This window comes from Staurois parvus, unplaced genomic scaffold (assembly GCF_062004578.1).
Source record: "Staurois parvus isolate SC_StPar_1 unplaced genomic scaffold, SC_StPar_1.0 ptg000155l, whole genome shotgun sequence".
Classification (NCBI taxonomy): Eukaryota; Metazoa; Chordata; class Amphibia; order Anura; family Ranidae; genus Staurois; species Staurois parvus.
Genome location: NW_028317951.1, coordinates 29,993,723 through 30,020,000, shown reverse-complemented (window position 1 = coordinate 30,020,000; position 26,278 = coordinate 29,993,723). Strand labels below are relative to the sequence as shown.

The 26,278-nt window shown below is 41.2% G+C and overlaps 1 protein-coding gene across 24 annotated transcripts in view; it reads left to right on the top strand.

Moving 5' to 3' along the window:
• Positions 1 to 26,278, top strand: part of DLG1 (discs large MAGUK scaffold protein 1) — a 321,932-nt gene that overhangs the window by 145,954 nt on the left and 149,700 nt on the right. For 14 of the 24 annotated variants that reach the window (XM_089675610.1, XM_089675619.1, XM_089675613.1 and 11 more), the window contains one exon: positions 12,388 to 12,486. The exons of the other annotated variants lie outside the window; for them this stretch is intronic. In XM_089675610.1, the coding sequence (XP_089531736.1) occupies positions 12,388 to 12,486 (99 nt within the window). The remainder of the gene's footprint in view (positions 1 to 12,387; positions 12,487 to 26,278) is intronic. 24 annotated transcript variants of the gene reach the window in all.

The window sequence follows — 26,278 nt, the reverse complement described above, 5'->3', positions numbered from 1 at the left end:
TGGCCTGGGCAGGAAGGTGTAAAATTGCCCGGTATTGAAATGGTTAAAGACTGCCAGTCATGGTCTCCCTAAGCTTCCATACAACCTTCCAAATAGAAATTCTCTTTCAGGTGTGAGTGGTAAAAAAGGACAGCTTTTACATTTTTATTTAACTGTATGTGCATAGCTTGTATTGATTACATTCAGCTAAGCTTGTACTGTAATGTCCAAGATGTTTTGTAGTTTCTCCAAGCCGCTTCAGTTTTGAGTGTCAGGAGGGTACCACAGCATTTATATCCAGACAGGTAGAATAGACACTTTGCTACCACAACATTAAGGGGAGGTATGCGTCTACCTGTGCTTCAGAATCCAGTAAGAAAATGGTTAATAGCTCTTCTACTTCCCCCACCTCCTGCTGAAGCCCAGCTCACTTACTGAGAGCTTATATGGCATAATTGGATGTGTGTGGAAAGCATGGTCAACTGCACACACAGAACAGAATAACAACTGTAAAGACATCCAAAGCTTTTTTTTTTTTTAAATATATATACAATATGTAGTTACCCATTTTATGGCACGTGTAGAATTTTCAGAATAAAAAGAAAACAGCAGAAGAATGGGTATATACTTTTTTACTGGCAAAAGCAGTGGCAGCTACACCGCATACCAGAGCTTGTTGATGTACAGTTTTTCAGAGTCTCCACTATGCATTCAGTACATGCTAAAAGTCCAACTGCTGATTTTTATTGGGAGTAGGTAATGTAAAAGACCTATTTTAAAGCATATTTTGCCCATTGTTTGAAAGAAAAAAAAAACCCAAAAAACAAAATGATATAGACTAAACGGGTTTTTACAAGCAGTTTTTGGGAAATTTTAGGTCTCAAAATACAAACTACAAATAGCTTAGGTATGTTTTTTTTCAGTGTCTAGCTTTTTTTATGTATAATGGCCATTCAAACCGTATCGTTATGGCTCCATTCACATTTAGGTGTTTTGCCGCGATTCTGCCCGCAGTTTGAAAACATGCTGTGAAAATGTGCATTCACGTGTTTAGGTCCCATTCATTTCAATGGCACCTGAAACGTGGGGTGTTTTTGCTGCAAACGCGGCATAGTTTCTGCATGCAAATGTGCCACAATTGCGCAAACAATCGCGGGACACGCGACAATCAAAAAAGGGACAAACGCATCCTGCGATTTTGCCCATGATTTGAAACTCCTAAGTGTGAATGAAGTCTGAGAAATTTTTAGTGTTTAAGGTTTTCCTGGTAATGTGGGTAATTTCAAAGCAAAATGATGGCTCTGGCAAGTGTTCCTGCAAAGGTGCAGCAAGGTATGATGTAAGTACAGGAAAGAGATGCATGTGTGTAACTGCATGCAGGAAAACGGCAGAATCACCAGGTGAAAATAAAGGGGCAAAAAAAACAGAAAAAGGAATATGAATGCAGCCACCACGTCTGAGGACTGGTAAGCTATATATTTGTTATTGGTTTTAGATCTGCTTCAAAGCTGAACTCAATTATTACAAAAATTAACTTGGGAAAGGGGGGGGGGGGAGAGGGGGAAAAAAATAACTCGCTACAATATTAACATAGCACCAACTGTCCCTGAAGACTCACTGCTCCAGATGTCTGGTGTGGTACAGTTCTTTTATCCCAGGCTTTTATGGACACAACTCCTGGAGATGCATCACCATATGCTCTGGCTTATGGCACCCCTTTGCAGTATAGAAGATGGCCCACTGACGCAGTAGGGAGAGGAGAAGCTGGGACTTTTTTTTTTTTTTTTTCCTGACAATCTGTTCCTGCCAATATAGCGCCACAACACAAACCTAAAATATTGCAGGCTTGGTTGTACATCGGTGTGCTATTTTTTTTTTTTTTTTGTTAAACCTTTAGTTATGTCCCTTGATTACAATTGTACTCCTGCATTTTCTTCCTATCATAGGGCACCATAAGGTACTTGCTTCTACTGTTCCCTAGCTTCAATTTAGCCTACTGAAATTGCTATGCTGGTTTCCACTTTCTAAAATATGAAATCTGTACAGTGCCAAGCCTCCAGCTTATGCACCATGTGATAAGGAAGGACACCTCTCGATTTTTGTACTTGTATCTATGGAAGAACAACATTGTCATCCTATGATAGGGAAATGTTTTGGACTACAGAACACCTCCCACACTTTGTCGGAGAACTGGGCACATTGCTAACTAGTAACAGTGTAGCCAAGACAGACAGCACAGCTTCTTTGATTTTCAAAAGGATCAATGTTGGTGGTTTTTTTTTTTTTTTTTGCAGATAACAATTCACTTTGTGGTATATTAATGGCGCAAATAGGAGATTTACATTTTCTCAGTATGCTTCTGGTTTTTATGGAATTTGGGGAGGAGAAGTCCCACTTGAGCCCAGGCTTACCTATAATTTGGAGCCTCTAAACCGTTCTCAAGATGGCGACTGGGTGAATGTCGATACTTCTGTTAAGCTTGAAAACGAAAGTGCTTTGCTCTGAGCAGAAAGGTTCAGAGCTGTGAACCCCTTGTTGCTGTATTTATGAATATTTAAATGAGCATAAAGTAACATCCATGCTGACAAAAACATGCACGTACAGCAGGTAAAATAAGTATTGAACACGCCACCATTTTGCTCAGTAAATTTCTAAAGGTGCTATTGACATGAAATTTTCACCACATGTCTGTAACAACCCATGCAATCCATACATACAAAGAAACAAATAAAAAGACAAATTAAGGTCATAAATTAAGTTTTATGTGTAATATAAAATAACCCAGGGAAAAAGTGTTAAACCGCTAACTGAAATTTATTTACTACTTCCTACAAAATCCTTTGTTGGTAATGACAGCTTCAAGATGCCTCCTGTATGGAAAAATTAGTCTCATGCATTGCTCAGTTGGGATTTTGGCCCATTTTTCTACATAAACCAGGGGTGTCAAACTGGCGGCCATCCAGCTGTTGCAAAACTACAAGTCCCCTCATGCTTCTGCCTTTAGCAGTCATGCTTGTAACTGTCAGTCTTGCAATGCCTCATGGGATTTGTAGTTTAACAGCTGGAGGGCAGCCACTTTGATACCCGTGACATAAACAGTCTTCAAATCTTGAAGGTTCCGTGGACCTCTTCTATGAACTCTGATCTTTAGTTCTTTCCAGAGGATTTTCTGTTGGAATGAGGTGATTTGGCTGGGCCTTACTGGCAGCTTTATTTTCTTTGAAACCAATTGAGAGTTTCCTTGGCTTTGTGCTTGGGATCACTGTCTTGCTGAAATGGCAGCAGATTTTTTTATTAAGAATGTCTTGGTACATTTTTCCATTTATCCTTCATTGATATGTAGTCATTGTAGCAGAACAAGTTTGCAGCCAGTAGTTTGGGAATCTGAAGCAAGCGGAGCACTATTCAAGTGAATAGGAGAAGTTTTTAAAAAAAAAAAAAAAAAAAAACCCAAAACGCTCATTTGTGTGAAATGTCAGTCTGGTGATTGGCTCTCCTGCGGTATTAAAGTGAAACTTTAGTCGGAAATTATGTCCTGCTAGATTAATTCATGCTGACCTATTTTGCAGGTATAGCTATATAAAACATTAAAAATAAGTTTCAATATTTAAAATCCAGTAATACAGTACACTCTCACCCTGCACTGCACATGCAAAATTGCTCTCAATTTTTAGGTATTGCAGAATTTGTAGAGGCCATTCTGCTGACCACCTTAAAGCGGAATTAAACCCTCCTGCCCTTTACAGCCAAGGGAGCAGCTTCTGTTTGATCTGTAACTACCATGGTGCTGCACATGTGATCAGTTACCAGGCATATGATGGTTTGACAGTTTGAGGACACAAGTCAACTTGACAGTTACATTCCTGGAATTCTGAGACTGCTGTTCTTCTTTTTTTTTTTTTTTTTTTTTCACCCCCTTGTTCACTTCAGAATCAGGTGACCTGCAAGTTTCAGTTGTGATTTGCAAGACATTTGACACAGATGTCTATGCAAATTGCAACAAAAACAAAAATAGTGTATGCACTACTTTAGAAATCGGTGCAGCTCTGACCAAGTCAGAACCGCACTTATATGACCGCTCTAATTGCATGCCAAGTTGCACCTGATGTGACCAGGGTGTTAACCACTAAAGCAGAACGTTACCCATAACTTGATAAACAATGTTTTTTTTAGCAAGGAACATACATTCCACAATAGTAATTATGCTACCAAAATTAGTGTGTGCTGTAAATTGCCGCCAGCATTGCTCCTGATGAGAGCACAAGCAAATGTGAAAGTTTGCAATCCCGGCATTCCAAAAATGTAACTGTTTTGTTTAAACTGTTAAATCAGTGGGTTTAGTTCTGCTTTGATTTACTGATGATCAGGGGCTCTGGGCTTCAGCAAAATGGCAGCCTCCGGCAAGAAGAAACTGGAGCAATGCTGGAGGTGATTTTCAGCACACACTAATTTTGGTAGCAGAATTTTTAATGTTTAGTGTATGTTCCTTGCTAAAGAACATTCTTTTTTTATCCTGAGTAAAGTTCTGCTTTAAGCAGAGTACTCCATGAGATGCTGCCAGGCTCAATGTTGCAGCCTAAATTTTGGGATGGGCCTCAAAAGTTCAGGCAGCGATATTGAGCAATTCTACAGAGCATAACAGAATGGATTGTGGTATCCACTATTAAATTCACCTCCCTTATAGCCACCATTAAAATCCTCCTGCATGGTCAAAGCACAGGTTCACTGTGTATAAAACAGGGCTTAAAATTTCAAGTCTAGATCTACTAGCCAGGCACAAACCTTACTCTCCACCAGTTGCTCCATCCCCACCCCTGGCCCCATCCCCCAACCCTGCCCCAAGCCTTGCCGCCAACCACGCCCCCTTAAAGATTATGAAATTACATTTTTCTTTAGAATAAAGAGTCCAAAATATAAAACATGGCATAACAATAGTAAATATTTTACCAAATATGTGCTAATAGAGCAGCCATGGTTTGTGTTGTACAGCAGGACCAAGACTTGTGTAATACCCCTTTATCTGATGCAAAATACCACTTCATTGGCTGTGTGTATTGCAATCTATTCCATGAAGAAAAACACCAAACAATGATTTTTTTCTGGATGACAAAAAGCAGTAGGAAGCCAGTTTCACATCAAGATTTGGTACGGTTTTCATTGTACAGCAGGAACAAGACTTTGTGTAATACCCTTTTTCTGATGCAAAATACCATGTGTCCCCAAGGCGGGGGAGAGCGGGCGTCTCCTAGTGTCCCCTGCGGCAGGGAGAGCAGACCTCTTCTAGAGTCTCCTGCGGCAGGGCAGAGGGTGTCTCCTCTCAGCGGACCTCTCCTGCACCTGTCCCCTCAGCGGCGCTGCCAGTTTAATGGCGGTGCCGAAGAAGCCGGAAGTTGTAAACCGGAACTCTGCTTCACAATGAGGCTTAGAGCGCAGGTGCAGCCGCTCCATCTTTGCTTGCCACACAAGAATTTCTCCTCGCATTTGGCAAGTGGCTTTTTCAAGCCCTGGTATAATATACCTACATTTTACAATACATTGGCATGAGAGGAAACTTCATTGAATAAAAAGCCATTAAAATGAGAGCAAATACTGCAAACAACCTCTGTAAATCTTTTATCACTAGAATGTGGACATTTTATTTGAGATAAATACAGAATAGGGCTACATTTGGTAAGAACTTGCTCTTCATTTTGAATGTCATTAAGGTATGTTATTTTATTTGCATCTTTCCCATTTTTTTTTTTTTTATTTTACATTTTGTTTTTTATTTTATCATGTGACTGTAGCATTGAACAATATTCACTCAAATTGTGGGAAAGCTGTTGTATTGCATTTTTATTTAGTTTATAATACAGTGTTTAAATTGTGTTGGTGCGATGTCTCTATGCATTGGTTTGTCACTTATCTGACCTTTTTGTATGCCACATTTTAATCTTTACTGGGAATTGATTGTCCATGCTTAGAAACAGGGCTGTCCTTTTTCATTCCAGTGGTGGAGTTTAATTAACGAACGAGTGAGTGTGCAACAGAAGTATTTGTATTTTTTTTCCTACCTCGTTAACTGTCCTTTTCGGCATATGCCTTTTTGTGGCGTGTATATGCATTTTTGTTCCTCTGTGTTTAATACGTACACATGTGGTAGATATAGCGGAACCTAAAAGATCCTGATTTAAAGAATTTTGCCATGAGTATTTCTAGAAGTACAGTGGAAATGCATCAAAGACTACAGCATTCTTCAATGCAGCGCGTCCGCCAGCCATTGCAGCAAACGTGTATGCAGAGATCATACAGCTCTTCAACCTTACCTGCTTCCTCTAAGAGCAAAGGCAAATTTACTAATCTGCGAGACAGTGTAAAAAAAAGTCCAACTAGAAGCACAGCTAAGGTTAAAGCTACGAGTGGCTGGTGGTCTGATGGTTCCTGGTCAAATTATTCTTTTGTGAAGGTATGACTTATTGTAGCACTTCCTAGGTGATGGCTATACTGGCAAGTATTGTATAGTAAAGGCATGCATATCATCTCTTTGTATTGTCTCATTTAAACTAGTCTGCAGTTTCTGTATCTTTATGAAGGCGTTTTCTCATTAAATGTAGTGTTTTTTTTTTGTGGCTACTTCACCTCTAGTAACAACTGTTACTTGACAAGCAGTTTCAGATGTCTGGTAATGTATTTGATATATACATAATTAAATAAACCTACTTGGTATAAATTGGTCATTGTTGCCACTGATTCTTACGCTGCACGGCAAGACACATTGATGTTTTAATTAACACCGAAAACAAAGTTTATAAAGGTTATCATGGTTCCAATTTTTAATAGCTAGAAAATATTTATTATTTATGCTTTGAAATCTTTTAGACTAATAGTTATCAGCAGATAGCATTTTAAAATAGCTCTGCATTTTTCCTGCTTTGCACCTTCTAGTTTTATTTGCTCACTTACTGCATGTAGTTTGTTACAATGGAGAAGAGCTACACAGAGCAACAATTTATCTTGAATTTTGCATGTGCATAGCAAAGGATGTTTTTTCTGAGCATATACGCAAAACTATAGCTCATTTTATGCTTTGTAATCTTACTGCTTTTGGTACTTTGTCATAGATAATATAAGGCAAATGAATAGTAAAGTTGGGAAATTTAAAGTATAACTATATTTCTATAAATAGTTTCAGGTTTGTATAAAAAGTTGAAAATTAATCCTTTTTGATTTTACACATGTCTAACTTGTAGGTGTACAGAATTGGTACATTTTCAGTAAACAGGTATTTTAATGTTTACCTAAAGAAATCTTTGATATGACTTCCATATTGCCCTTTTTCAGTTTAATTTTTTGAGTGTAAAATCTTCTAATTTTGGAACGAATACTGGACCATACATTATAGCATTTTTTGTGCAGCCTATGTGCTGAATGAAAAAAAATCTTAACACATTTTTCCCATCTACACTATAGAGCATTGATGGATAAATCCCCCTGCTGGGGTATTGCAATCCAGTTGGATGCAGCTGCTGTTCGTTCAGCAGTTTTCTTCAAGTTGTAATCGAAGGATGTGGGGTGGGAGGATACCACCTATTAAGCAAATTTTGTCCAATGTATGGCTAGCTTTAAAGACCGTTCAGTACAATTTGTCAACAGTTGATGTCAAATATAAAAAATCATAAACTTGTTTTTTCTTGCTACTACTTAACATACAGCCGTTGTGCAGTAATGGAAAACAAGAGAAGCAGTGCCTGCATATGTAATGAGCAAAAAATGGCTACCTTTTTGTATGTTTCACATTGTCATGGAAAAAAGATCATTAAAGCATTATCACATATGAGTTATATAAATCTTTCATACTTTTGGTAATAACTTTATCAGCATTAAGGGTTCTCAGTATACTCCCTGATGTCACAAACAAGCTGCGCATAAATTTCAGTATTTGTAATGCTTGTAATATTACAAATGCTTCAGGTATATTAAGTCAGATGTTATGACTTACTAAAGGCGACTGATGGAGGTCACTGCCATTATTGTCCCTTTTACAGATTAGTGACCTTGTGTGCTCTGTACATCCCCTTCAAATTTCTGTAGTCACATGGCCCTTTCTATTAAACTAGTAAACATAGAGTACAGAAAAGAGAAGTTGAAAGAAACCTGCATTATTTAACTAGTGGAAGCAAGTTTCCTTTTTTTTTTTTTTTTCCTCTTCTCTGGCATTCTGGTTGTGGCGGTGCAGTTGCAATTATAAGATCCAGCAATTCTTGTAGTGAGGTACAGAGCACTTTTACTGACAATCTGGTTACTGGTGCACCCAGTGCTTTTCAAGGTGAGCTGATCTTAGCCTTTTGCATAAGATTCTGAAGGGAGACGAATGTCCAGGAATGTTTCTCATAGTGTTGCAGGCAATGTGTTGATCAGATATGAGTAACCATACGATTTAATTTAAAGCTAAACCACATTCAGATTATAAAAACCTCATCTGTTTAGTCAATTTGTTGACAACATAATGCTGAGTTCCCCAAAAACTCTGTTCACATGGCATTTTAGATATTAATATCACCAATAAATATATGTCACTTCATCTTTAAAATATTTAATCTCCCAGGGGACCATTGGTCCCATTCCAATTGTGCTGTTGCTGTGCAATGTGCCTTGGACATGTTCTAACACCAAGCAGATAGATCACACAGTCCTGCAGCGTTCAGTGTGTGTGTGTGTGTGTGTGTGTGTGTGTGTGTATGTATATATGTATGTGTGTGTGTGTGTGTGTGTGTATGTATATATGTATGTGTGTGTGTGTGTGTGTATATGTATATATATATGTGTGTGTGTGTGTGTATATATATATATATATATATATATATAATTTTTTTTTTTCTCAATGGTAAATGCTCAGACAACTCTGTGGGGCTGTGTAATAGATCTATGGCTGTTGATTAACATACACAGTGCTAGCAGATCTACCACACTGCCTTGAATCTCTGAATGATCATTTACTTGTGAATTAACAGTCAGTACTATGGGGATTTTCACAATGAGAATCTCAAGATAGGGGGTCGTCTTTACAGTGCTGGCTGTAGCTCCCCAGCAGGCTAACCCATTGGGCTACAGCGCTAACAGAAGTAAAAATTTGATTTTCTTAGTAGAGGACAACAGGATCATTAGTCTTTAACCTGCGTCATGCCACTAGTGTCCTTAAGTTGTTAACCTCTTCTCTCTAGTGAGAGATGCATACCTTCTTCTTTTTTTTTTTTTTTTTTTTTCTTTAAGAGATTCTTCTAAGATTCATGGCTGCACCATAGTCCCTGCAGCTTCTTCTGCAGGTTCTGGATCAGTTGGCTCCTTGACTGAGCCTTGGGAGACTGTACCTGGCCCCACTTAGATTAACATGCCTGTAATTTCATTTTGGTCTTTGGATCCTGTGTGGGTGTTTTTTTCTTTTTTTCTTTTTTTTCTGTTCTAAATGCACCCCATTGTTTTCACGGGAGTGTAAACATGCGCTGCATATTGATCAGTAAAACAAATTACAGAAATCAGTTGCTGGTCAGTATTGTTGTTTATACTTGGAAATACGCATATATACTCACAAATACACAGAAATGCCACCCTTCCTGCCTGTGTGCATACTCGCAAACATGTGCAAGTGATATACAGCCCATCCTCATGTTTGTTTCTGCCAGGAATGTCTGATGCTCATACTGTACATCAGTACAGTGTGCAAGAGGCCTTAAAGTGGTTGTAAACCTCTTGACATGAAATATGAACAAAGCATATCCCTCTATAGTGAGTGCTCTGGATTGAGATAAGTACAATGTGTCATTTCTCTTTCTTTCTTCCTTTCTGCTATCTGCATGAGTCGCTTCTGGCAGGTTTAATGACACAGAGGTAAAAAGCTGACTGAGAGGGAGCTCCAATCAGCTCTCACTGAGCTCTGCAGAATGCAACTTCAGCACCTTTCCCCCTGCTTTCTGAAAGCTCAGGCAAGCTGTATAAACACTGCAAAATGAACAGCAGCCGAGAAGAGAGGTATTCAGATAAACAGGTGCAATTTATGTAGGAGGGTTTTTTTCTATCTCTGTATCACCTGAGGCCAGTCACGTCAATGGGGATAAGTGTTTACGACCACTTTTAAATTTTACATGGTGGATACTCAGGCCTCCTATCTGAATCTCTGAAAGCCCTTGACCTATTGTTACATGGACCTGTTCATGCTTGCTTACTGTGTTGCCCACCCTGCAGTTGGCCTGCTTTCAGACACTCCATGGTTATAGATTACGTTCCCTGAACTGTATGACTATGAAAATAGGATGTTTTGACAAGCTGGGCAGTGGTGGGCGAAACAAGCAAAAGCTGCCTAATTTTAATAGGCTCACCCAAAGTTTTCTTTCTACTGATATGATTGCGGAAAGTTTTTAACAGGAGCAAAAACTACAGGGGAGCAATGAGAGGACCAGTTTCCCTGCTGCACATATTACATTGTAGACATGCATTATGCCTAAAGTGGTTGTAAAGGCTCCATATTTTTTACCTTCACGCATGAAGGTAAAAAACCTGTGTGCAGCAGCCCCCTCAGCCTCCCCAAATATTAACCTGAGCCCCATCGTGATCCAGTGACATGCACAAGAGCCTCATCTCTCTGGGGACTCTCCCTCATCCTCATTGGCTGAGACAGCAGCTGGAGCCATTGATGTCCCCATAGCAAGCTGCTTGCTGAGGAAAGAGGGACCAGGAGCATTGGCGGGAGACCCTAGACTGGGAGGATTGGTGTTTATTTGTGCAAAACCACTGCACAGAGCAGGTAAGTATGACATGTTTGTTTTATTTTTCTTAGAATTGCCTTGAATATCATTTTAAAGCAGTAGTAAACGTAAAAATAAATAAAAAAACTGGTCAACCTGCAGGCTCATGTCATAATGTGCTAGTATGCACCACATAATACAGTATGACAGACTTGCCTAAGAAAAACAGATCCCTCTAGCAGCACGCTGTCAGTCTTCACTTGGCCTTCTGTTCGGGTTTATCGGCCCCAGCCATTTGAAGGGCCGAGCTATGATATCACAGCTGTGGCATTCTGTCCATTGAGCGCAGTGTGCATGCACTAGTGATGTCACCGTCTGCTACGCTTTTAGAGGATATTCACTGTACCTACAGGTAAGCTGCCTTTATAGCTTTATCTGTAGGTACAAGATAAAAAGCGAACTCCTTTAACAATTTAATACATATAGATTTTGCTTGCCCGGATTGGGTTATACAAGGGGTTTTATAAGAACAGAACAAGTGCTACATGTACTTGGTCCCCTGGGGGATTTAATATTTTTTAAAAATTACATGGAATGTACAGTATCTATTTGGCTGATGCAATGTACTTGTTTTGTGAATAGCAAATAATAAAAACCTTTAAAAATATTAAATAACTTCTTTTAAACTTGTAACCTGTGGCTTCATTGTCCCTTTCTGAACTGCTCAGTATGACTCGGCAGAGAGAGGAGAGTCCAGTGGTTCTGTTTTGCATAATATTGCATGGGAAATGGTCCCCCCTGCAGAAACAATTGAATTTCCTGTGTCTCACCTACCACTGCTGTTTTAAGGCACAGAGGTGACAAATCAGGGAGTTCTTTCCCTCCTATCAAATTCTGCGGGCAGGGAACATCTGGCCAATGTCTGGCCACTCTGAAAGGCAGCTTGATGTAGGCATACTGGTAGCTTGGACTACATGAGGACTGTTACAGCACCAATCCCACATTGGATGAGAGCAGGCAGCATTGATGGGTGATATGAACGAAAGTAGCTAGAATAAGTGGGGGAGAAAGAGATCTTTGTGGAGGATTTATGAAGGATCTGCCTGACCTTGAAATACAAGATAGACTCTGCACACCAGTTACATTTCAAATACAGCCAAAAATAAGTGCCTAAACTGTTTGCTGAAATAAGGAAGTGACAGAGGGCACAAGTAACTGACTCTAATTCTGGCCTTTCCACCTCTTCCATTTGCATCTCTGTCTGGCATTTCTTAATAGATATGTAGTTAAGGTAGAGTTCAGGTGGGTTTGAGTCGTTGAGAAATGGGCAAAAGCTTAGAAATTGAGACTTGCCACTAAAATTACTATATAGCATTTTGCATACTAATAAAGACAAGTAAAGAAAAGGAACTGATTTTACAAGTTCAACCAAGACCATTATAATTACCCAAAAGCCATTTTCTCCCTTGTTCATATATAATCCAAATACAGGACCTAACTGAAAAATGTTTCATGTGTAATGTCTATTTTGTGACAGATCAGGCTCTTGTTATATATAATTGCAGTGAATATTATATTCACTGTCACATTAATGAAAAGTTGGGAGTCACATATTGTATGTGTTAGCCACTATCCTAATCATGCCTTTAATTTTTGTTTTTGAATGTTTTATCTTTTTTTTTTCTTTTAGTCTCCAGACGCTGGTGCTCCTTGTCCTCCCATTGTCCCTGTGATCCCTGTTATTCCAGTCCCTGCTGAGAGCAATGTCATTCCATCCTCCACTCCACAGGTCTTTTTCCCCATTTTTTTTGTTTTGTTTTGTTTGTGTGTTCCTGCTTTGTATAAGCTATTTGTTTTTTTACATTACATTGTTTTCCACTAATATTTCATTGCATCTTTTGATGTTTATGGTAAAGCTGGGCTCATTTACCAAGTGTAATTTATTATATAAATGATTGCATGTCATGTGCATTTACATATTGATGCTTGCAAGTATCGTTTGTGTATTTATTTCATAACCTTATCTAAAGTGTAATTCTAGAATAATTTTGCACAATTCAACGTGTTGAATGTAAACATATGTAAAAAGAGAAACCAGTACATGGTTCAGGGGTGTGAACATTTTTTTTTTAAAAAGTATTTGTCCAAGGGACTAAACTGTGGTTCCAATCTACTTGTCCCTCATGACAATCTACTTGTCCTGACAGAAATTTTTTTTTTTGCCAGGATAGAAGGGTTGATGTTTTTATTAGGCAGAGGCGCTATTAAAAACAAAAGGGGCTGTATGGCAAATAAACTAATTTAAAATTTCATAGAACCCCCAAACATATAGATATTTTTTTTTTTACAGCAGCGTCAATAGAGAATAAATTAATAGGCTTTTCAATTTGTTTGCCCAGAATTTTTTTTTTTTTTTAAGTAATTTTTTGAAAAAAATAAACGCTTGAATTTTAATGCAAAAAAACACAATACTAAACTAAATTTTACTATCCTTTTTCACAGCCTTTACAGATTACCACCTTAGATTTACAGAGGAGGTCTGGTGCTAGAATTACTGCCCATGATCAGACATTCTCAGTGATACATCACATGTGTGGGCAGATTGCTGTATGTGTGTGTGCAGGGCTGACGCATGTGTTCACCTTTGTGATCGTTGATGGGGATTCTTTAAAAAAAATGTTTAACTTTTTATTATTTTAACATGGTCTCTTTCATTTTTTTTCTTTTTTGATTACTTTTATTGCTGTCGCAAAGAATGTAAACATCCCTTGTGACAGCAACAGGCAGTGAGAGGTGCTCTTTATTGAGCAATCTGGTGTCCATAAGACCTCAGGTCCCTCCTCTGTCCTTAAATCGTTGTGATCAAAAACTTTCCATTTTTTAAAATGGCACCATTTACATAAGAGAAACTAAGTTATGTATGCTCATTTCTTCCTGTTTTCTATATCATAGAGGCAAAGAGAACGGTTCCAGTCTTTGTCTGCCTTTATGATCAGTCGGCGGAAGCATCAGATGGTTGATCGGGTATCCTGGTGTGATGATGCAGCCCATGGAAGGGGAGATGTCCCATCCTGCTGCTTGCAAAAGAAATCCAATGGCTAGTTAGCCACTTGGATTTCTTTTACAAGATAGCCAACTGTCGACTCTAAACCCTGCTGTTTGCCCGCAGCAGGGCTAAATGTAAAGAAAAATCAGTGCTTAAAATGGTTGTAAGGGCTGAAGGTTTTTTTACCTTCATGCATTCTATGCATGAAGGTAAAAAAACCTGTGGGCAGCAGTGCCCCCAGCTCCCCACAATACTTACCTGAGCCTCATCGCGATCCAGCAATGTGAATGACAGCCTCGGCTGTCCTGGGTCTCTGCCTCCTCACAGCCAGTGAGGCAATGAGGAGAGAGAGGGGCTGGGGCCAAGCCACAGTTCCATGTGTGAATGGACGCAGGGAGCAGCGGGTGCCCCATAGCAAGCTACTTGCTGTGGAGGCATCCAGCAGGAGGAGCCAGGAAAGCCTGCGGGGGACCAGAAAGAGGAGGATCCGGGCTGCTTTGTGCAAAACCACTGCACAAAGCACGTAGGAATCACTTTTAACTGTGAACCTTTGTATTTCCAACCCAGTATTAAATATTGTTGTAGCTCTCTATCTTCCTTAAACCATATACCCTACACCTGAAACCTGCTTTTACTATTGCCATGTTTTAAAATGCCATAACAAGAACCTGCCTAGTTAGATTTCTAGAGACCAGCAGCGTTGGTCCTAGATTGCATGTCCGTTTAAATAACTGCCCACTTTGGAGAGACAAGTGTTTGACCACATTAAACTGCCGGTCTTGAAACACTGTCAAGATTCTTGGCTTCAAAGGTCAGGGTAGAAATGCAGTCACTGACATCACTGACTTGTTTTAAATAGTTTCAGGGTTGCTGTCATTGTTGCATTAATTATTGAATTACAGACCCACAAGTATGCAGTCAAGTGAATATGGGCTTTATATTTCATTCGATAGTAAAGGGTGCTGAAAATTATCCCGAGAATACAGGTTAAGAGTCCACAATGGCAATTATCTTATTTGAATCCTGACAGGTTCCCTTTAATATTGGTTAAGCGTAGAAATGCACAGAATTTCCAATGAGTAGGATTTAGTTTGTAAAAGTTAAAGCCAGAAAAGCACCTCTTAGCCTAGATGTGGATGAAGGAAATAGCTGATGGACCTAATAAAAGAAAAAAAAAAGTACTTGCTGGCAAAAAATAAATAATTGCAAACATGTGAAAGGAAGGGGAGGGATCAAATTAGGCAGTGACCAAAAGCAAATAATATCTTTATGCGTGGGACTGTCTGTCCTAAAATATTGTTTACAACGGATTATGGCATCTGCCAGCACAATACAGACTGGGTTAATTATGCACACACATCTCCCCTGCCCTCTTGTCCTCTCATAAACATTATATGGTAGTACACAGTAGGAATTTTCAGCCCTGGAGTTTCAGGAAAGAGCAATTAAAAAATGTTACTAAACCCACAACAGTAAAATCAATCTGTATATGCAGTAAAGCATGCTTGGTATACTCACTGTGGAACCTTAGAGGTTAATCCTCAGCATTGTGTAAAATGGCTGATTGATCCTGACTTCACTGGTCCTCTCCTTCCAATGTCCCCTGTAGTGTAGTGTGTACTGTGGGAGACCAGATAGAGTGAATGCAGGGTCCTGGGTTTAGTAACACGTTAAAAGGCAATTTGTTTTTTCTTTTTAAGTTATGCTATGTGAATGGTAACATGTAACAAATATAAAATGTGTTGGCTCAAATTGGCTGCACTTTTGTAATTTGATTTCCTAACCTGGAACAAATATGGATAGTGAAAGCTCTGACTTGCATCTGACTAAAGTAGCTGTGTTTGTTCTAGATCATTGACTCAAAGTGTTGAGGCCAAATAGTATTTTCAAGGAGTCCGCAATGACGGCCTCCATTTTTTTCATTTAACGTGAAAATTGTGGGTAGATCTTTTTTTTCCTACTCTTAGGCATAGGGTATTTAGAAACAGTACTGATGTGCAAAGTTGGGCAATTAGGTATGTGGATTGATTGTAACATGAGCATTTTGCAAATTACAGAAATAGCTGTAATTAAGGTTTTATACCTTAATCCATTCTTCTTACCTGAGCCCTATTGTGATCCTGTGCTTTGCATACTCCTAGCGCTGTCCCTCCTCACAGGGTAGATATAAAGCAGCGGGGGCTTTTGGCTCCTGCTTCTGTCAATCAAACTCTCTGTTGGGGCGTGGTTGCACCTTGCTGTCTGTGGACACAGGCAGCAGGACTCAGGAGTAAGCCCCCCCCCCAATCCCCTCCTATAATAAGCTGCTACCAATGGGGGCACTGAATGAAGAGGAGGAGCCAGGAGCAAAGATGGGGGACCCAAGGTGAGGAAGATAAGCCTGATCCTGATTTTTGGATGATGTGCTGCCATTTCTGCCAGTGTGAGGCAACACCTAAGCATATAAAAAGGCCTCTCATCCAAGGTGGTCAAGAGCATCACTGTTGCAAGCAGTTGAAGAGATGCAAGCTGATCAACAAACCATTAGCTGTCCTTACAGTGGTGTACATTTATCTAAACCTGTAATAGAGATGCATAATGATGCGGAGAAGAGGGGCTCTAACAATAGATGCATCAGTAGCAGCATGATGGTCTGTAATTAGCACTATTGCATCTGAGCAGTCATGATTTGTGTGTAGCCATGGCAATATATGTATTTGGTAGGCTAGCAAGAGATCTACCAATTCTCAACTTGCTGATCATGTTTCTTTCTCATTTATTATGGGAGACAGGATTCTGAAACAATGTAGTTGTACTTCTGTCTGCAGGAGGATTTGGACACTAGCAAACAAAATGGTGACCAGCCTGGTATAATCCCCCCTACTAAAACGCATGCTTTGGTTTTTATTTTTTATAGTGTCCTAGGAGGGTGGACATCTTTTCTCCCCAAAAAATGCTTTAAGTCTTTTACTAGCAATTCTTTTCCTGTCAATCAAGACTTTACTATAGGCTGCTTGTGCTAGTCTCAATATGTAGATATCTGGATCTTTGACAATAGATTTGAAGAGCGTATCTGGACCCTACAGGACTAATTATTATCAAGCATTGGGCTATGCTTGTGAAGCTTTCCAGATCTTTGTGTATGGTGTTAGCCACAGAGTGCTTTCCAGGTCTAGATCTGTATCACTCATAATTTTTTTTTTTTTTTTTTTTTGTGCCATCACTATACCTCTTTTTGTTGTTGGTCTCCATGGCAAAGGTTAAAGCACTGAGTTGTTGAGATGTGTTAAGAAGTGGAGTGTCACTTTTTCAGCGTGAGGTAGCATTTTTCTGCCCTTGCTCCTATTCATAAGGTTTACTGGGGTTGATTTACTAGAACTGGAGAGTGCAAAATCTGGTGTAGCTCTGCATAGAAACCAATCAATCTCCAGTTTTTTTTTTTTGTCTAAGCTTAATTGAACAAGCTCAAGTTAGAAGCTGGTTACTGTGCACAGCTGCAGCAGATTTTGAACTCTCCAGTTTTAGTAAATCAACCCCACTGTTTCCTGCTTGGTTAGTCCTTTCTGTTGCCTAAAGCGACCTGGTCACTCCAGCCATGTCCTCTTCTGCTTTTAGCATCCAGTTTCTAATTACCGAAAACTTTATATAATACTCTAAGTTAGGTAGTCTCTGTACAGTATGTTGTATCCTAACAGTAAAGGAAGCAGTCCCGCTGCAACGGGTCTCTCTATCTCTTCATCTACAAATATTTCTGGTTCAACCCCTTTACCCCAGCAAAAGAAGCCTAGTTTACATGCTGTAAAAACTCTTGTAACCTCTGAAGCCAGGAAGAGTTCCTTTCAAATTGAACATTTCAGACAATCAACTACTGCTGCCAATCAACAATAGCCACAGATCACTGTTTTCTGACAGGCTTGTGTGGCTGTTAGAATAAAATGTCTTGGGGGGGGGGGGGGGGACAGGCGCAACTAATGGAATTCATCCATCCACCTTGGTTGGAATCTTGTGGTGTTTTTTTTTCTTTGTTCAGCCTGCTGGCAAGAGATGTGGTTTCAAGGGTCTAAAAGCTATAATTTCTTTCTCTTCCCCCTCTCTGATGTTGTCCAACGTGTCTGTGTCTATGTGCAGACAGGTAGACCTCCATGCAGCTCTTACAGATCTTTTGGAGCAAGGTGTTTTTGCTCTTGTTTCTATGGCAGAAAGGTTTCAGGATCAACAATCACTCCAACCCGTTCCAAAGCAAAAGGGGGAAGCCACCCTCTTTTGCATCTAAGGGTCTTTAATATCTTCATTTGGACCCCAAAAAATTTGCATGTAATCAACCAGGTCAGTCATAGCTTCCCTTCACCAGGGAGAGCTCCTAGTTTCTAGTCTTCTACATTAGTTACACCTGTCCAATTGCTTGGTGACACAAACTGCTAATCAGCCAATCACATTGCAGCAACTCAATATATTTAGGCATCTAGACGTGAAGACAGCTTGCTGAAGTTCAAACCGAGCTTTCTTTACCTGTCATGTGCAGCTCTTGCGGTGGTGGGCTGTTTTGTTTTGCTGACAGAGCACTTTGTTCTCTCTCGAACACAAGGTGTGTTTTTTAGTTGGAGGGCTAGAGCCTGAGGGTCTTTTTATTTTTTTTTCTGTCATTATGTACAGACTAAAACCTCAGGACAAAGGTCCAGACCCTGGCTCCAAGAAGAAGAAATGTGCTGTTTGTGTGGCCAAACTGGGATCTGCCTGGAACAAGCCCTCATGCCGCCCTTGTATTAATAGTCTTGTTAAGGAAGACTCCAGCTTGTGTAAAATTGCGGTCATCTATCAAAAATGAACTTGTAACTATGTTCAGCTCCTTTAAGACCTTTTTTGGAGGACTTTAAAAGTCCTGCCCCAGCTCCGTAGCCCCTGGGTGAACCAGGCCTTTCCATAGCCAAGACCCCCTCGCCTGAGGAGGGTCGTCGAGGACAAGCTAGAAGTACTAGAAAGGGTTGCTGGGATACTTTCTTCAGCCTCTTCGGGAAACAAAGAGAAGGGGAATTCTTTGAAGGAAGAAGAGGAGGGGGAGGGGTCCATGGCTAGGTCTTCTGGGTGCAAGCTATCCTTAGAAGACGTGGATGAGTTGTTGAAGGCCATTTACAAGACTTTAGAAATAGAAGAAGACAAAGTCCCGTTCTAGACACAACTTCATGTATAAAGGTCTACAGAGCAAAAATTGCAGGGTTTTTCCTGTTCATAAATCTCTTAACTGAGGCATTTGTGTTGGAATGGAAGGAGCCAGTGCGCAGGCCTTTCTTTTCCAAAAGAGGTTTCTCTTTGAGGAAGGCGTTGAGCATCCTTGGAGTAAAAATCCTAGATTGGATGCACCTTTGTTAAAGGTTTCAAAGAAATCCAACCTGGCGTATGAGGACATGGGAGTCCTTAGAGACCCTATGGACAAGAAAGGGGATGTCTTTCATAAAAGGGTCTGGGAGTCTACTGTAAATAGATTCAGGCCAGCCCTTGCCTCAACCTGTGTAGAATTTGGATTTTTGTGTATCCCAATTTAAATCCCACTTAGTTGTGGGGGTACCTATAGGGAGGAGAGTTTCTTTTCTAGAACTTAAAATTTCCTATGCTTTTCAAGGCAGTGGCCTTTTTTGCCAATTCTTCAGCGGAGGCAGTAAGAATGGCTGCTAGATCTTCGGCCCTGGTGAATTTGGCTAGGAGGTCTCTTTGGCTGAAGACCTGGTCCAAGGATTTGACCTCTAAGGCATGTTTATGTGCTTTGCATTTTTCAGGGTACAATCTCTTTGGCCCTGGATTGCAAGATTTAGAGCGCGCAACGGATAAGAAAAAGGCTTTTCTGGAAAAGAAAGACACCGGGTTTCAGAAACCTTTTTCGTGGTCCGCAGGCTGACCAAAGTAAGGAGGCTTGACCAAAGACGCATTGGGCAGGCCACAAGAATATGGGCAAGGGAGGAATTATTTTTAATCCTCCTCAACCCTCCCTCAAAACCCAATGACTCCTTCCTCCTGGTGGGGGGAAAATTAGGGGCCTTCCTCCCAACCTGGGAATCCGTCACCTCCATTTCTTTCATCCTTCACCTGATAGCTCAGTGTTACAGGTTGGAGTTTGACTCCTTGCCCCCTCAAAGATATTTGGTGACAAATCTACCCCGGGGTCGAGAAAAAGCAAGGGCACTATGTCTAAAATAGGGGAGATGTTGGATCAGAGGGTCTTTGTTTCTGTCCCAGCGGGTGAAAGAGGTCAGGGTTCTTATTCTCACGTTTTCGTGGTGAAAAAATCCTCAGGCAATTTCCATATGATTCTGAATTTACGACCTCTCAACAGATCGATCAAATACAAGCACTTACGTATGGAATCGATATTTTCACTCAGGTTTATCCTATGTCGGGTATTTTATGGTGTCCCTGGATCTGAAGGATGCTTACCTTCACATACCCATCCATGTCTTCTTTCAGAAGTACTTGAGAATGGCTGTCAACTTGGGGGACAAAGTTAAGCATCTCCAGTGCAGGGCGCTCCTTTTCGGATTATACTGTGCTCCAAGGATTTTCACCAAAGTCCTGGGAGAAGCTCTGGCTCCACTGAGGCTGAAAGGCATTCTGGTAGTTTCTTATTTAGACAATCTCCTGTTAGCTGCCCCTTTCGAGCAGCAGTTGCCGAAGGATCTCGAGGTTGCACAGAATCACCTACAATCACTGGGCTGGATGATCAGCTGGGAAAAGTCAAACCTGATTCTGTCTCAGTCGCTAAAGTTCCTTGGGTACATAATAGATTCGAGGGTGCAAAAGGTGTTTCTCCCCGCAGACAAACAGAACAGGGTCCTCTACCAAGTAGCCCATCTGCAATTGAATCTCCCGGTTTCCCTGAGGAAGATCTCGACGGTAGGTCTCGTGACAGCATGTTTTCCGGCGAATCCTTGGGCGTGATTTCACCAGAGACCTCTGCAGCACTTTCTGCTCCAGACATGGGACAAGGGGCACCCTGGAGAACAAGGTTCTCCTTCCTCGGAGGGTCAAGTAGTCTCTTTGGTGGTGGAGAACAGAGGCTTATCTCGCCAGAGGTCTAGATTGGATCTGGCCGATCTCCCTGAGGATGACCACAGACACCAGCTCTTGGGGTTGGGGGGAGCACATGCAAGACTGACAGCATGGTCCAGGGCCAGTGGTCAAAGACCGAGGCCAGATTTTCCTCCAAAGAGAGCTCTTGGCTGTAGAAAGGGCTATGCTGGAATGTCAAGGTCAATTGAAAGGTCATCATCTGCAAATGCTCTCAGACAACAGCATGACAGTGGCTTATATCAGCAAACAGGGAGGCACCAGAAGTCCGCGATTATAGGCAACTGCAGAGAAAATATTGGTTTGGGCAGAAGCCAACCTAGCCTCAATCTCAGCAGTACACATAAAGGGCTCTCAGAATGTGTTAGCAGATTTCCTGAGCCGTCAGGCAGTATATCAGGAGTAATGGGCTCTCGTCGAGGATGTTTTCTGTTGGCTCACAAGTACGTGAGGCCAACCGGAAATAGACATTTTTGCCTCTCAAGCAAATGCGAAGGTTCCAAGATTCTTTTCCATGAATCTGGGGGAAACGGTGGTAGCCATAGATGCCCTGGCGAATCCATGGCTTTACATTCTAGCTTATGCCTTCCCACTCAGAATGATTCCAGTAGTTTTACGGAAGTTTCAACTGGAGAAATTGGATCTCATTTGTGTGTTTAAATAATTGAACTTCCACGGCAGCCTTGTAAGTGGTAGATATTTTGTAAGAGTGGTTTTCAAAATTGTTCCTTCCCTCTCCATAGAAGGCGGTAACGATGGTTGCAAGCCTGATTGATTGGGGTGAGGTTCAAAATTTCATGACTGTCCAGAGACTCTGTTCCCCACAGGAGTCCATGCTCTCTATCGACATTCTGGAACTAAGAGCCAAAAGACTGACTCTCCTACACTGTCGTCTAGTAAGGGTAAATTCAGAAAACGCTACAGCTGTTGCCTACAGAAACCATTTAGGAGGTACTAAAGGTCAGTTAGACCTGCATGAAGTAAGCTTTAATTCTTTTTTTCCCTGCGTACATCGCTACATCCTGGGAGTGGGAAAATGGCAAGCAGACTTGTGACTCTTTGGTCCCTTTTCAGGCTGGTGTGTGCATTCCTTCCAGTGAATATTTTCCCTAATATGCTCTGCAAGTTGGAGGAAGAACACTTTCCAGTGATCCTCATTGCTCTAAGCACAGGAAAACATAATAAATAGACATACAGACTCCTAGTAGACGAGTCTTGGCCTCTTCCAAACAGACCAGACCACCTCACAGAGATCTCTCTTCCACCCTGCTTTAAATTGGCTGGCTTTAATGGCATGGCTGTTGAAACAAAGGTCTTAAAGGATAGGGACATTTCTTATGTAATTTCCACCTTGCTCAAGGTGGGAAAATTATCTCTTTTACCTACCTCACAAGGTCCTTTTGTGGCTGGTGCAAGAGCGTGTACCCCAAATCCTGAGAATATCCTATTCCTTGCAACCTGGCCTTCCTCCAGTTTGTTTCGGACCAGCATTTGGCTCTTAGTTCTCTAAAGACGCGGGTTCTTGTCTATCTGTTCTTTTTGCAGAAACCTTTTGGCTTTGTGCTACCTCTTTGTACAAGGAAAAAATGAAAAACCCTAACTAGGGTAAAACTACTGGGGCTTTTTAGGCACCTATTTGGTGCCTAAAAACCCCAGTTGTTTTACTCTGGTTTGGGTTTTTTCAGTGTCTCAATAATAAGGGGCGTGGCACCAGTAAAACCCACTAGCAAGGTGTGAGACCAACAGACCTATGGGTCTGTTTCTCCCTTTCTTTCCTTAGTAGCGTCTTGACCTTTTATACAAGGAGTTGCTCATGTTTACCACCCACAAATCCCTTCTCACTTCCTTCCCCGACCTCCTGTGTCTCCCTGAGATCTGAATCTGGTGCATTCAGTTCTTCACAAACTTACCTTTGAGCTGACTGGGATCTCATATTAAGGGATCTCCCAAGTAAGGTGGCAAATTTGGTGGCCATTACCTCTGTCAGGTGCGTCACAAAGTTGGAGGTGGTTTCTTGCAATGTAACCATTTTAGGAACACTTTTTTTTTTTTTTCTCTCCTGCCCCAAGGTGGACCCTTCCTTTCACCCCAATCAAAATATTGTCTTCCCTTCTCAATGTCCTGCTCTAAAACGCACCTAGAGATTTTAATCTACTGCATGGATGTCGTAAGTGGGTTTGGGTCTACCTTGCTGCAATTTCTTCCTTCATAAAGGAAGATGAAGAGAGCTTGGAGATTCCAAGAAGGGGCATCCTGCTTCCTCTACCACCATTGTTGGATGGCTCAAATTGCTTATTTCCAGGGCGCACACTCTCAAGAAACTGGTTCCTTCCTTCCCTATCTGGGTGCATCTTCTAGATCTGTCTGTTTTTTGGGCCTTTCAGCATCAAGCACCTGCTTCGGAGGTTTGCAACGCTACCACCTGGTCTTTTCATATCTTCTGCCTTCTACCTTTTCATTTTACTAGGTGGATGTTCAGGCCTCTGCCAAGTGAGCTTTGGCAGCATGGTGCTTCAAGCTGTCATCTGAGTGTTTTAGTCTATTGACTCTTTTTTTTTGTCAGCCTCGTTGCTACGGTTTTCTCTGATGTTGCCCATCCCTCAGTTTATTGCTTGGGGGCTTCACTCCCAGGCCTTTCCTGTCAGGCGATATTTGGACAGCTTCTCTTGAGAAAAGAGTTGGCACGGGTTCTGAAGGACAATGTGATGCACACAGTCTAAACCTTTAAAAAGGTTCGGTTGTATCTTGAGCCTTCAGAAGTCCACTCTGGAACATACATGTCACTTGGGAGTATCTGAGTTTTATCCTGGGTATAGATTAAAGCAGAATTCTTCTTTGCCTAAGATACACTTCTGACTTGGAATCTATAGTACAGGAGATTGCTAGCTCAGTGATTCTGCTTGAAAGTTCCAGGCTTGATGGTAGTCTCCTTCAAAACCTTTCCATTTGGTCAATTCCACCACAGGCTCAAAACATTCTGTCTTTGTGGGTCTAAGGGTGCAGTCTCTTTCCTGACACTGAAGACTAGGTTGTCTCTGGCCCAGTGGATAGGAAATCCTGCTTGGATGCTCTTGATAAATCCCTTTCTTTCTCATGTTTGAGAAGATCATCAAACAACGTTTTGGTGCTCAGAGAATTGTGGTTATCCTTGCAACGCTTGATGCCCAAACTGAGGAGTCATTCAATCCGCATTCAGTCAGACAATCAGGAAGGAAGTACAAGTCTTACTGTGGCAAGAGAGGTAGAAAATGTTCTAGACATTTTTCAGCCGTTCTGGCCTCCAGATGCACTAACAAATTGGCCAAGTTTGTCTTCAGGTGCAGAGGACCATTGGTGGAAGCACTGAATGCTCTGTGGGATCAATACAATGTAATGTATGCATTTTCATTCTGAAATACCTCCCCACACACAATGTATACCTTTGCGCATTGAGGGCATACTTTGCTTGGTGCAGAAAAAGTTGTTTTCTGTGGAAAGAAATTAACCTTTTTTCAATCAGGGCTGGATCAGCCTTTAACCTTGGGTACCTCCAGTGGTCAGTTATCAGAGCTTGCAATCTTGTTACATAGATCGCTTTCCTCTCATCCTTTTTGTTGAGGTTTTTGTGCTGGATGTCTCGCGTAGTTCTCTCTGTGCAGTGACTTTGTGGGATTTCAATTTGGTTCTCTCAGCACTCTCTGAACCTATCAAGGATATTCCTCTCTTCATCCTCACTCACCAGGCTACATACTTGTTGCCATCACCTCGATGAGGTGTGTCTGAGCTTGCGACTGTGCACTGTAAAAAAAAAAATAAATAAATAAATAAATTTACCCACAGACATGGTATTAAGGTCTAGACGTTCCCTCCTCCCAAGGTGGTTTCGATCTTTCACCTTAACAAGGACAGTGATCTTCCATCTCCGTCGTCCTCCAGTGCATCAGCATGAAATTTCTCTTCACCATGTGGAAGTAGTACTTTTTCCTTGGTGGAGAGCCACATTCATATGTGGTTCTGTGTGAGTTTATCTCTCTGCCACTGCTTAAATTAATAAAACAGACTTGCATCTCATTTGCGGTTTCTTGGTCACTCAGACAGATTATTATTCAAGTTCATGGTCTTTAGGATCAGGTTCCACCCTTTTCTGTTAAAGCAGAACTAAACCCATGGATTTAAGTTTTCCAAAAGAGTTACATTCGGTGTTTGTATAAAGGAAACAGCAAAGGGTGCCAAGTGCAGTAAATAGGAAAAGACTTTATTAAAAGTCACAAGTGGCATCACACAAGATGCATAAGGATAAAAGCATTCAATCCACCTAGAGCGGATTGCTCTTGAGCCTCAGTGTGTCTTAAGGAGCCAGGAAGCAGATGCTGCTGTCAGGAGCTTTGTAGGATACCGGAAACAAAACTGGAGGTACCCTGGAGCCCACGGACTGTGCAAGACCAGAATTAACATCACACCTGGGAGGGCTGCAACGGGAGGAGTGTGACTACATGTTTCGGAGGTAACTGCTCCTTTTTTCAAGCTTGAAACACATTCACGTGTGTAATTATGTTGTAGCTTAGCTGTATCCCTTCCTGCACCATTCTCAATAATTCCCTCTGTTCTATTCGGTGCGTGTGCACTAAACTGAACTGTTAAGGCATCAAATGGCTGGTGTCATAACTGATTGTGTGGAGCACTATGGCAACTGCAGATCAAAGATGGTGGCTTCCTCATGGTCTTCTGTTCACATGTTATAGTTTTATCAGGTGGATGTTCAGACCTCATTCCAGCTTTGCCTTCACTCTGGATGAAGTAGCACAGGGGTACCTTTGGGCAGCAGCATTGTTGATTTGGGGGGAGGGGAGTGTTTGATGTACTAGCAGATTTAGATACACAAACAAATTGAAGACAAACTCCAGCTCACTTACAGCAAACCATTTTGTTAATAAAGGTTTTATATAAATAAGGTCTTATGCACACTGGGCTTAAAAAAAAAAAAAACTCCACTTTTACAGCCGTGTATGCATCCAAACGCATTTGCAAGTTGCATCTGTAGGCTTGTTTTTTTAACCGCTAGCCTACAGGGCACTTATACCCCCTTCCTGCCCAGGCCAATTTCCAGCTTTCATTGCTGTTGCACTTTGAATGACAATTGCGCGGTCATGCAACACTGTACCCATATGAAATTTTTATCTTTTTTTTTTTTGTGACAGAGCTTTCTTTTGGTGGTATTTAATCACCTCTGGGTTTATTTTTTCTTAAACCAAAAACCACTGAAAATTTTGAAAAAAAAAATGTTTTTTTCTTAGTTTTTGTTATAACATTTTGTAAATAAGTGATTTTTCTCCTTCACTGATGTGCGCTAATGAGGCTGCAGTGATGGGCACTGATAGGCTGAACTGATGGGCACTGATGAGGAGGCACTGTTAGGTGGCACTGATGGGCATTGACAGGCATCACTGGGCACTGATATATGGCGCTGTTAGGTGGCACTGACTGGCGCTGTTAGGTGGCACTGACTGGCGCTGTTAGGTGG